The 11,739-nt window shown below is 43.2% G+C and overlaps 1 protein-coding gene across 2 annotated transcripts in view; it reads left to right on the top strand.

The window, feature by feature from the left end:
• chd1l (chromodomain helicase DNA binding protein 1-like) overlaps positions 1–8,686 on the top strand; it is a 28,638-nt gene extending 19,952 nt beyond the window's left edge. Inside the window, exons 24-28 of one of the 2 annotated variants that reach the window (XM_050053971.1) lie at positions 1,770–1,851; positions 1,963–2,089; positions 5,230–5,300; positions 6,367–6,462; positions 8,547–8,686. In XM_050053971.1, the coding sequence (XP_049909928.1) occupies positions 1,770–1,851; positions 1,963–2,085 (205 nt within the window). In that variant the 3' untranslated portion in view covers positions 2,086–2,089; positions 5,230–5,300; positions 6,367–6,462; positions 8,547–8,686. Of the gene's footprint in view, positions 1–1,769; positions 1,852–1,962; positions 5,301–6,366; positions 6,463–8,546 lie in introns of both variants that reach the window. The other variant, XM_050053970.1, reaches the window with a different exon arrangement.
• The last annotated feature ends 3,053 nt before the right edge of the window (positions 8,687–11,739 follow it).

Raw genomic sequence — 11,739 nt, 5'->3', positions numbered from 1 at the left:
ATAGGAGAATCTTAAGTAAAATTAATAAGAGCTTATAATATTTAGACGGGGCGGCACGGTGGTGTGGTGGTTAGCACTGTTGCCTCACAGCAAGAGGGTTGCCGGTTCGATCCCGGGTGTGGGAGCCCTTCTGTGCGGAGTTTGCATGTTCTCCTCGTGTCAGCGTGGGTTCTCTCCGGGCACTCCGGCTTCCTCCCACAGTCCAAAGACATGCAGATTGGGGACTAGGTTAATTGGTGACTCTAAATTGTCCGTAGGTGTGAATGTGAGTGTGAATGGTTGTATGTCTCTATGTGTCAGCCCTGTGATAGTCTGGCGACCTGTCCAGGGTGTACCCTGCCTCTCGCCCGATGTCAGCTGGGATAGGCTCCAGCCCCCCCGCGACCCTCAAGAGGATGAAGCGGTTAGAAGATGAATGAATGAATGAATGAATATTTAGACAAAATCATAACGCAAAAATAGCAGTGCACAAACAACCAAATAAAATACAGAAAAATCTTAATCATATTTAGAAGGCTAAAGAAAAGAGATGGGTCATTAGATGCGTTTTAAATGTTTCAATAGAGGGGGACGATCAAACTGTAAGAGGGAGACTATTTCACAGTTTAGACCAACAACAGAAAATGCCTGATCACCTTTAATTTTTTACTGGGACGTGGAATAGAGAGCTAGGGAAGGCAGAATTTTAAAATGCACCCTTCTGTCCTGAGCCCCTCTTACCAGACGACCACAGGCACATGCACACGCTTCATTACAGTCACCCAGTGTTTCCCATACATTGATTTATTTCATATTATTTCATTAAACGGTTGCCTGCAGCAGATTTATTCCACACATCCTTGCCGTGTTCTCTCTCTGGATATCAGACCACAAATTAGACAACCAGCTAATGTTAGCCAACCCTTCATCCCTTCGCGTTGCTCCCTGCTGCTGTGGACTACTTCCCTGGAAGAAGAGCAGGCAGCAGCCTGGAAAACTGACCTTCTGTTGGAGGCTGTGGCGGCTCAAGTCCAGCCAGCACAAACTCCCCAGCGCCGGGTGTCACAGTGGGTTGGGTGCCAGCAGCAGTGACGGGGCTAGAAGCTGGGGTTTCCGCTGGTTGGATTCGAGTTGCTGTGGCCGCTGACTGGGGGTCCATCTCTCAAGCTGCTGTCCACTCTCCTCTGAGCGAGGTGCTCTACGGCAGTGGGGAGTGAGACGGAGGACACACTGTGATTTGAGGCTCTAGCTAACGTCATCTACATAAACATGAACTTGAGGCCGCAGATGTGACCCTTCGGCTCCAGTTAGCAGAAGGCTAAACTTTTAGCAACATTTTCTCTCCATCTCTGAAACTCTTTGCTGATATTGACACATGTTGTGTTTGGTTCATTGTCAGACTCTCTTGTAGAATCTGATAATAAGTCTGTCTTCCTGTTTTTGGATTTCTTTGTAGTGTAGACCGTTGTTGTCAATGCTGGAATAGCAACTTTCTCTGCAGACTCTGCCACTGAATCAGGCATTTGTAGAACAGCTAATAGGAGCGCCCTCCCTCTGAAATGGCCTGTGATCGGCCAGAGTCTCCCATCACATGCTAGATTTTTTAAAGTCTAGTTTTCTCTCAGACTACTTGAATCACAATATGGTCAAAGTTTTTATGTAATTTTTGCTCAATAACGCCAAAATCAAACTGCCTACCCCAGCTTTAAGTGTCACCCTGATTTTAAAGCATAAAAAACAGTACAGTAAAATACAGATATGTCGTCAAAGTGTCCTTAGCTGCAGTGCACTTATGACGGAGACGAGGAGGAGATCATGAGTCCGGACGTCACCCACATCGTCGCAGAGGTGGAGAACAGCGTCCACACACAGGTTAGTGAGAGGTTTACATGCTGCCAAAACATTTAAGACCTTTACATCCAAAAGCAGGACAATAAGAGATGAGGAAAAGCATAATTTTACTGTCTGATCTGTGTGAACCAGGAACTCCAGGATCTGGTGCGTCAGTACACTCAGGCTGTCCCCGTGCAGAAGGACTGGTTGGAGTCCTGCTTCTCCAAACAACGAAAAGTCGACACTGCTCCGTTCCTCCATCTGCTCAGATAACACTGTGTTTCACTGTTTTTTTAATCTCTCTTTTTTTAAACTTTCCTTTTGGGTCGAGCTTGAATGGACTAAATACTTAAAAATTATATCAGAGCAATTTGCACTCAGTGGCTTATAGTTAGTTTATTTTTATTTATGTGTCATGCAAAACATCTGGCCCAATCTACATACATCTTCTGGGAATATATAAATACACTACAGGAGAGATAAAGGAAAAATCCAAAGAGCAAAAGTAATGCAATTAACTTGGACTGGGCGATATGACCAAAAATCCATGTGTGTGTACTTACAGGCTGAACGGTGATACACGATATATATCTCAGTATTTTCTACAAAATGGGCGACATGTTTTCAGTTGCAAGTCAACTCCACATTTGAGATGTCAAAAGCACTTTTATGAAAACAGTCGTGATCAAAATAAAATGTAAAGACAGGGATTTTATTCCCCCTGTTTGAAAATTATGAAAAAAATAAATAGCAGGGCTGTACGTTAACATTTTTGCACACAGCACTGGAGCTACAGAGGTTTAAAGGTTTGCAGCACAGGACACTAAACTATAACATGAGTATAAAAGTATCCAGTAGGCCTAAATCCATTGTAGTTTGGAACAATCAGAAATCTTTGTGGGCGGAGTTAAAACATTATTTTCCATCTGTTGGGCTTTTAAATTAATCTTTTTATTTTTATTTTGCACAGAGCATCAACAGAGAGGCCAAGGGAGGGAAGGAGCGAGAGACATTTTGTCCTCGTTATATACGTCCTATATATAAAATGTCTGTGCTGTCGATGGATTTTTTTTTATTAATACATCTGTCGCCTGCATTCAGGCGCTGTCTCCATATCACACATTAGACCACAACTACCAAGAAGAACAGCAATGCGCTTCGAGCCACCTCAATCTACATCTTGCCTTAAGATATATCAATATATCGTACGTAGTCATTACTTCGCCCAGCCCTACAATTAACACATTATAAAGCAGGGTGAGAATTACTAGAGACCTCATGATATGATATTATCAAGATACTCCAGTCATGATACAATATCACTGCAATTTTTAACATTTTGAAATATGCGGAGTATTGCAGTAGCATATATTGTGATTTATTATCTTTTTCAACTACGCATTATTTCCTCCAAACTTTGTCAGCAACTGTGTTATCTGTTAAGATACAAGTTTTCTGTCTGTTCATTTCACGTCAGTCATTTTATCTGCTGCAAAAATGTTTCTAGAGGACTGAAAATGCACTTGACTTTATTGTACTAGTAGGCGGCTGAAAGTTGCAACATTAGTAATTTATGTAATAAAAAAAATACTTGGCGACTGTGTATATTGATACAATATATATATATATATTATATTTTTTCACCCTCCCCCTAATCAGTCCATCTATTTTCATCCGCTTATCCGGGGCCTAGTCGTGGGGGCAGCAGGCCAAGTAAAGCCCCCAGATGTCCCTTTCCTCGGCAACACTTTCCAGTTCCTCCTGGGGAACTCCAAGGTGTTCCAGGCCAGATGAGTCATGTAGTCCCTCCAGCGTGTTCTGGGTCTGCCCCGGGGCCTCCTACCAGTGGGATGTGCCCAGAACACCTCTAACAGGTGTGAGGAGGCGCCCAGGAGGATCCTGATCAAATGCCCGAACCAACTCAAGTGACCCCTTTTGACGCGAAGGAGCAGCAGCTCTACTCCGAGCTCCCTCCGGATGTCTGAGCTCCTCCTCACCCTCTCTCTAAGGCTGAGGCCAGACACCTTTCAGAAGAAACCCATTTCGGCCACTTGTATCCACAATCTCATTCTCAGTCACTACCCAGAGCTCATGACCAGAGGTGAGGGCTGGCACGTAGATGGACAAGTATATTGGAAGCTTCGCCTTCTGGCTCAGCTCCCTCTTCACCATGACGGTCCAGCGCAGTGCCCCCATCACTGCAGGAGCTGCACCAAGCGCTCCATTCTACCCTCACTCGTAAACAAGACCCAGAGATACTTGAACTCCCTCACTTGAGGCAGTAACTTACCCCCAACTCAAAAGAACCGGTGGCACGGTGGTACAGTGGTTAGCATTGTCGCCTCAGAGGGTTCCTGGTTTAAACCCAGGGTGGGGGAGCCCTTCTGTGCGGAGTTTGTATGTTCTTCCTGGGTCAACATGGGTTTCCTCCAGGTGCTCCAGCTTCCTCCCACAGTCCAAAGACATGCAGGTTAATCGGTGACTCTAAATTGTCCGTAGGTGTGAATGTGAGTGTGAATGGTTGTCTGTCTCTGTGTGTCAGCCCTGTGATAGTCTGGTGACCTGTCTACCCTGCATCCCAGAAATTAACTCTAAATAACTGCTATAAAACTATAGTTTATGATACAGTCTTCTCACAGGTATTCTCTGAGTAACCTGCTCATCTAAATGTTTCATATATGAACAGGATCTTTGTGCATAATCTGGATTATCGAAATCAACAAATGTTTTTATCTTTCAAAACAAACTCCTGCACAGTTCCCAATAAAACAGGGCAAACAAAACTAATCGTACGAATCTGATTTTCTTCCAGACTAGCAACACTTGTAGTTATAACACTTAGAGGTACAACACCAGATCTGAGCTGGGCACACTTTACTTTCTATATAAATGAAAGAATTCTTAGTGTCACGTTCATGATTCATCATGTTAAATAAATGAAAGCAGTTTGGGTTTAATCCATATATCAACAGCTCATAGCTCTTTGAGTAAACACATATTCTCTGAACAAATAAATGTTGAGTTTTTAAATTTATAAATGACACAGGGAGTCAATAAAGGAACTTCACAGTGGGAGGTTATTGACACTGGTGCTGCCTAGTTACAGTTGACTCAGTTAACTAATCAACCACAGCCATAAAAACCGTGCTTGTGTGTGTGTGTGTGTGTGTGTGTGTGTGTGTGTGTGTGTGTGTGTGTGTGTGGAGGACGCAGCCCACACACACACACACACACACACAGGGTAAAAGGTGGAGTCAGTCTTTGGGGCGGTGCTCAGCGGCAAACTAAAGAACAAAGTGCTCTCGTGCGCCAATAGTTTCTCATCTGTCTCGCGGAGACGACATCAAGGACCGATATACATTTATATTCACCTAAAAATCATTACTGCTTTTTTAAAACTTACTTTTTTTTTTAAAGGTAAATATTTGCCGGCATTTTTGTCGAGGCTGACTCACCTGAAGGAGGCTTGAGACTTTGCAGCAGTGACGGTAAGTTACGTCAACTAATTACACTTCACTTACAAAACATGTTACCTGTTTATTTACTTCGACATGTAGCAAGCACTTTATTTAAGGGTTTATATGTATTTCTAATGTCTTAAACTAAACATTAGGTCACACATGTTTGTCATTGGGTCATAAAAACTTAATTTTAAGAAGTTTTGAGCCTTAAACTGAACACCTGAGCTGATGTGAAAGTGTCTGTGTTATGGAAATATAGCTTATACTCCAGTTTACATAGATACCAGTAATGTTGGCCTCAAAATGTATGACTGGGGGTGTATTGTCTTCACCTGTGTGCTAAATTGCATGAAGTCAGCACGGAATAAAAGGTAGACGGAGACATATCTGGGTCAGTCACAGTGGAAAGTACAAACAGTGTGTGTGCGACCACAGAGGCTTTTAATGAGTGTATTTACAGTTACAGGAACTATCAGGGGTGTATGATAAACACACCTGCGTTTTTATTACCCGACAGTCATGTTAAGTAGCTTTGTTTTATAATGAGTTATATTTAGAGAAGGGAAATTAATATATGTGGCTCTGAAAATAACTCTGTCAAAACTGGCATGTGTGAGGTGATGCAATCACTACAGGAAAGCAAGGTCACATGGTTTTAAACACTGTTTGTGGGAAGTGTGTGTATATTATTATAAGTGATGCCTTGAAAAGTCCAGTGGGGGTATGGCTGTGAATTATCTTTCATCATTACTAAGAAATCCAGACACAAATGTTTATCTTTTGGAATTTTTGTGGTTTGATTTTCCATCTGAGCCTTGTTTCTGTCTGTGAGAAGCATCTTTTTTTTTTTTTTTTAATTTCCACGTGTATGTTGATATGTCTCCTGAGTATTTAACCACCAAATATTTAGAGAAAAGTCCCCTGTGTGGGAGACACTTTAAATGTTGCTCTCATGCGAATGCAAAGCAGCAGCAGAAGCGTGGGCTGTTAGAGATCCACTTAACTCTATTTGTTGATATACAAAAATGAAGCTGTTGTACTTTAAGACATTTTTCGCCTGTTCAGTTTTAATTGTTTTAAATGTGTTTGACAGAATTTCAGGTGCATCTTAAACTGGACACACATGGATGTCTGCAGGAGGCCCAATGATGCTCCCCACTTCAGTGTTTGCGGCGTCAGCACCCAATAGGTGACAAGAGATAACACTGTCATGAAAAGCAGCGTGCTCCTTTGTGTGTTGTTTAGCAGTGTGTGTTTTAATTAAGTGTTTTAATTGTTCTGATTATATGCAAATGTTTTAATACGAATGTTTTCATCAACCAGCTGCAGTAGATCTCTCACCTTGATAAGATATAATGAAAGGACAGTACACTGTTACACACCACAGAATGCAATAAGAGTGAAACAGCGGTCCCAAGAACACTGTGTCATTGTTATTTAATTTGATCTATTATTTATTTTTATTATTATTATCATTATAACATTTCCTCTAATGGACGACAATATATGATCCATTATTTATTCATTTATTTTGGATCAAGTCTTTTTTACATATTGTTCTTAATTTAATTTACTCAATAACTTAATTTTACATAATTTTATTTCAATGTCTCCATCATAGACCTTATAATAAAGATGTATGACTCATCTCCACGTCCTCCCAGGGGACAAAAATGAAGCCAAAATATCCCGAGTATGGCTCCTGCAGTCTTGCGCTGGTGACGTCATTTGGAGCCAAAGTCTGTGCAGTAGTAACCTCCATGGTATCGAGTTCCCGCCCATACACCCATCAAACCAATCGCAAGCAGAGCTGTTAATCGCAAGCACACCGATTGGCTCACACAGCTGTCAATCATGATGTCAACCCTCCCTTTTTATTTATTTAGTTAGTTATTTTTGGCTTTGACAGTCTAAGCGTGAAAGGGGAGATGGCATGCAGCCAAGGGCCTCAGGCTTTAATCGAATCTCCGCTGGAAGGACATTGTCTTTGCATATGTGACACCTGCTCTACGCGCTAAGCCACCAGGAGCCCCAAACTCTCTTTTTATAGCTTCAAGTAACTAATTAAAACCAAAAATATCAGAAAAATAAACATATGGGATTATAAACTACCTGAAATGACAAAAAACACCTTTAATATTTTGACTCTTTAGTTTGGTCCGTGTCCCATGGGCTAATGCTGTGATCCATTTACGTTGCTACGAGTGATGAGACTCAAGATGATGTCGTAAAATGTCGTAACTTCCTGTTTAAATTGGCGGTATTCGTCCTCGTTTGCATTTGTACCATTTACGACCTAAATGTAAACAAAGATGGATGCCTCCAAGAAAGCAGTCGTCGCTATTGCAGTAGCGGAGCCTTTATTATTAGCAACACTGCTAGCTACTTTCACCAACACCAACGAATAAACAACACATACACGACATTCCACGCACAACAACACATCATAAAGCATTCCCATAAGGCATTATAATGTGTACGAGTCATTTAAATGAAGTCTCAAATTTGCCAAACAGTAAAAATAATAGTAAAGAGCAGAGCCACTTATGGTAAATATAGGGTGCAGCCATCTTTGCTTTCGTCAGTTTTTCGTTGTCCGCTGAGTTGGTACGAGACCGCTACTGGTAGAACCGCCTCAAAGAGGCGTGTCATGTTGTGTCGCTGTGTAATTTTGCGCAGCTTCCTGTCTTTCCTACCGTCTTACTAGCGGTAAGATCTATATGGAACGGGCCATAACATGAAGGGGGCGGGGTCTATGATCTGTACTGCAGCCAGCCACCAGGGGGCGATCGAGATGTTTTGGCTTCACTTTTGGGGAGCTGTCATGTCGTCTATCTTTATTATACAGTCACAGTCCAAATTCTGAATGTACCGCAGGTGACTTGCAAACATGTCACATTTGTAAAAAACAAACCTCATTTTTAAGTACAGTGAATTTCTGGCACAGAGCTTTTATTTTGAAGTGCTGTTTCCTGCTGTAGAGTGAGTCACTAATGGATAGCTGCTTAACAGGGGCAGCAAAATAACTCGACAACATGGCCAACCTCAAGTATGACGCTGAATGTGTTAAACTGTGTGGACCTTAGACTAATGACTAAGGAGAAATCTGTGGCTGGTCCAGTTGGGAACCATTGATCTATACTCTTCATGTTTAGAGTTATTCAACTATGTATATTTACTTGTCCGAAAACGAGCATTAAAACAAAGACACTGAAGTACTGACTCATGGATGAAAATTCCACTCTAAAAATAAATAATGTTTCTCGCTCACAGTCACGTCAGCCAGTTGAGCAGATACTTGAACAGCCACCACAACACGCCTGAAGAGGACGATGAGACCATGAGCACAGAGGAGCGAGAAGCCAGCACACTCCACAAACCAGACTCCACCCCTAACCCTGATGGCCACCGCCGCCCTCCAGAGCACGCCGTCTTCTCCGACCACTCCCTGTTCAGCACACAGAGGCTGGGCAGAGAGCAGGAACACAAACACACTCTCCCTCACCCTGGCTTGAGCTACGGACTCTACCAGCCTCCCCGCAGCTTACCTGCCGGGTACAGCCAGCCCACTCCGTTCCCCAGCCAGGCCGATGGCGCATGGCTCCACCCGAGCTTCGCCAGCAGCTGGACGGGGTATCCCAACAGCCTGCCGTCCTCTCTAACCCAGAAGGACTGCTCCAGCTGTTCTGGCGATAGCTGCCTCTCAGGGTACAAGTTCTTGTCCCTCCCTGGCCAGCACAGCACCAGTATGAGCACCTTAGAGCAGCCGCTGTCTCTCTGCTCCAACCCGCCTTCAGGCAACTTGTGCCACCATACGTTGTCTCCGTACTCGTGTTCGCCCCAGGGAGCTGCCTGCTGCGCACAGTGCCCTGCGGATGCCTTCAACAGGGGGCCTGTGGCCAACAAACCTCCCTGGCCTCAGTACCACCCAGCGTACGGCCCGTACTGTAAGTCTGCTACTCTGTTTATTTGACTTATTGGGGGAGACAAATGCACATGTTCTAGGTATTGAGAGTGAAGTGTCCCCCGTGTCTCCTCTGTAATCTACACCTATGCACACACACATGCTGTATGGAAGTGAGAAAACAATGACACAAGCAGTAAATCATTGTTGTGTTCATCCTGCTGCAGTATCAATAGCAGGAACCCTTTAAGGGATTCTTTTCTTTACTCTTTAGATCCAGGCGCCTGCAGACTTCCTGGAGCTGGATACACACACATGTGAGTTTTTATTATGATCCTGCATCACAGCAGACATATTAAAGCAGCTCCACTCACATTGCATGTTCTAACTTATCTTTTAACTCCATGCAGCAGCCGCAACGTGCCAGCTAAAGAGAAGCAGCCCCCTCAGAGCACCTCGCTCTCTCTGGAGCAGAGTAAGTGTCGAGCTGACGGCCTGCAGATAAGCAGATTATTTACCAAGCTGCTGCTCCTTTCATTATTTAATCGTTGCTCTTGAATACAGGGAGGGTGTTTGTGACTTATGAAGCGGACAACGACAAGCACGTCAATGAGATCATCAACTTTGTTGCTCTGCTGCGACACAATGGCTTTGACACGCATGTATGTATGAAGGTTTTCCTTTTATGTTTTCTCACAGGAGCTTGTAAGAGAGTAAACCTTCTGACTGATGTCTTTATGTGTTTCAGATTGATATTTTTGAGCAGCAGTTCAGGAGCATAAGCAAGATAGACTTCATGGAGCGGTACCTCAGTGAGGTAAAAAAAGAAGCACTTTTTATATGATAATCTGGCCAACTGGGGAAGTTGTTGCATCATCTTGAGCTCTTTTTCTTCCTGCAGGAGTGAACATGTTTTATCAAGCAGTTTAATAGCACAACTATGACAGCATCTCACAGACAAGTTGAGCGTTAAACAAGCAGTGACAGTTCTGTTGTCCCCTCAGAAAGAGTACCTGATCATCATCATCATCAGTCCCAAGTACTACGAGACAGTGACGGCCTCTCCTGTCGGCCTGGAGAACGACGAGAGGACCTTCAACACCGTCTACATACACAAACAGGTTCACAGCTACTCCTCAGTCCCAACGAAGAAGTATTCACTTTATAATCTTCTTTTGTTTATAACATTATCTTTATTTCTGTGTCCCATTTAGCTCCAGAATGAGTTCATCCAGAATGGAAGCAAGAATTTCAGGTTTATTCCCATTGTGTTCCCAGGGGCTAAAAAGGTGAGTTTTAATTTCCATAACAGGAAACAGAGCGTAAACTCAAATGCCTCTGCGTAAGCATGTGATTCTCTGTGCTTGGAAACACATGCCGTACATATGTACAATGTCACATTACATCTGTTAGGTATACACAGAGCAACTAAACACTTTGCATTTTTATCTGTGTTTTAATTGAACCCCAAAACCTTCACCGTCTGACTGGTCTTTCTCTGCTGTGTGTGTTTTTACGATGACAGTGTCACGTCCCAAACTGGCTCCAAAACACGCACGTTTATGAATGGCCGCTCCATCGGGATGACATCCTGCGGCGGCTGATGAGGGTGGAGAAGTACAATCCACCTCCTATTGGGGAACTACCGACCATCGTTTCCATCCCCATATAGAGACCGTCGACCTGAAGACTCAGACTGGACTGAAATCTTTGAAAGAAACTTGCTTTTTGGAGAACTGCTGGTCATTCTTGAGGTGAACGGGGAAACACGAGCAGGATATTTTTATTTTACTTTAGTGTAAGTGTGATGTTAAAGGAATACTTCACCCCCCATTTAACCATTTGTATATCAGTTAGTCACCCTGTGTTGTGTTGAATGATCTACAAGTGCACATCACACACTGAGCAAGCCGCCTGTTAATGACGCTGTGGGCTAATGGGCATGTAGCTACTTCCATGTTTCAGATGATACGTCATGTTTGTAGTCGACCAATGAAGATGAGTTTACATATCACCTTGGGTTCGTCCTTCACCTTCTCAAAATGATCCCACACTTTGGATTTCCTGCCCGACATGTTATTAACTAGCCTGGGGAATAACCGCAGGTACCAGCCCTGGAAATGAACCTGACTCCTGTCTGACTGCTGAGCGTGGACACTTCCTGTGTCTGTCCTTTCAAATTAAATTCGCACATGGTCCAGTCATATAGGTTTTGATTTATTTTGGCAAGGTGCAGCTCCTAATAGTTTCACGTTTGTCACGTTGACTAATGACCTTTCTGGTCGACTAATGTTTGGTTGACTATAAGGGGCAGCCCTACTCCACAGTGAACGAAGAATCCAAAAACGGTGAAAAATTTTGATAGAAAGATAGATAGAAAAAACTTTATTCATCCCCGAAGGGAAATTTCATAGTCATCGCAGCGACATGTGACACAAGTACATTAAAACACAGTAAAAACACAACAGCTGCAGACACAGGAGGCTTGGTGACTAAAAGGAGGTAACTAAATAGACGAATAAATATATGTGCGTGTCAAGTCAGTTAAATGAACCAGTTCTG

This window comes from Epinephelus moara, chromosome 10 (genome assembly GCF_006386435.1).
Source record: "Epinephelus moara isolate mb chromosome 10, YSFRI_EMoa_1.0, whole genome shotgun sequence".
Taxonomy (NCBI): Eukaryota; Metazoa; Chordata; class Actinopteri; order Perciformes; family Serranidae; genus Epinephelus; species Epinephelus moara.
Note: the sequence above shows the minus strand (reverse complement) of the source record. Positions and strands in the feature narration are given on the sequence as shown.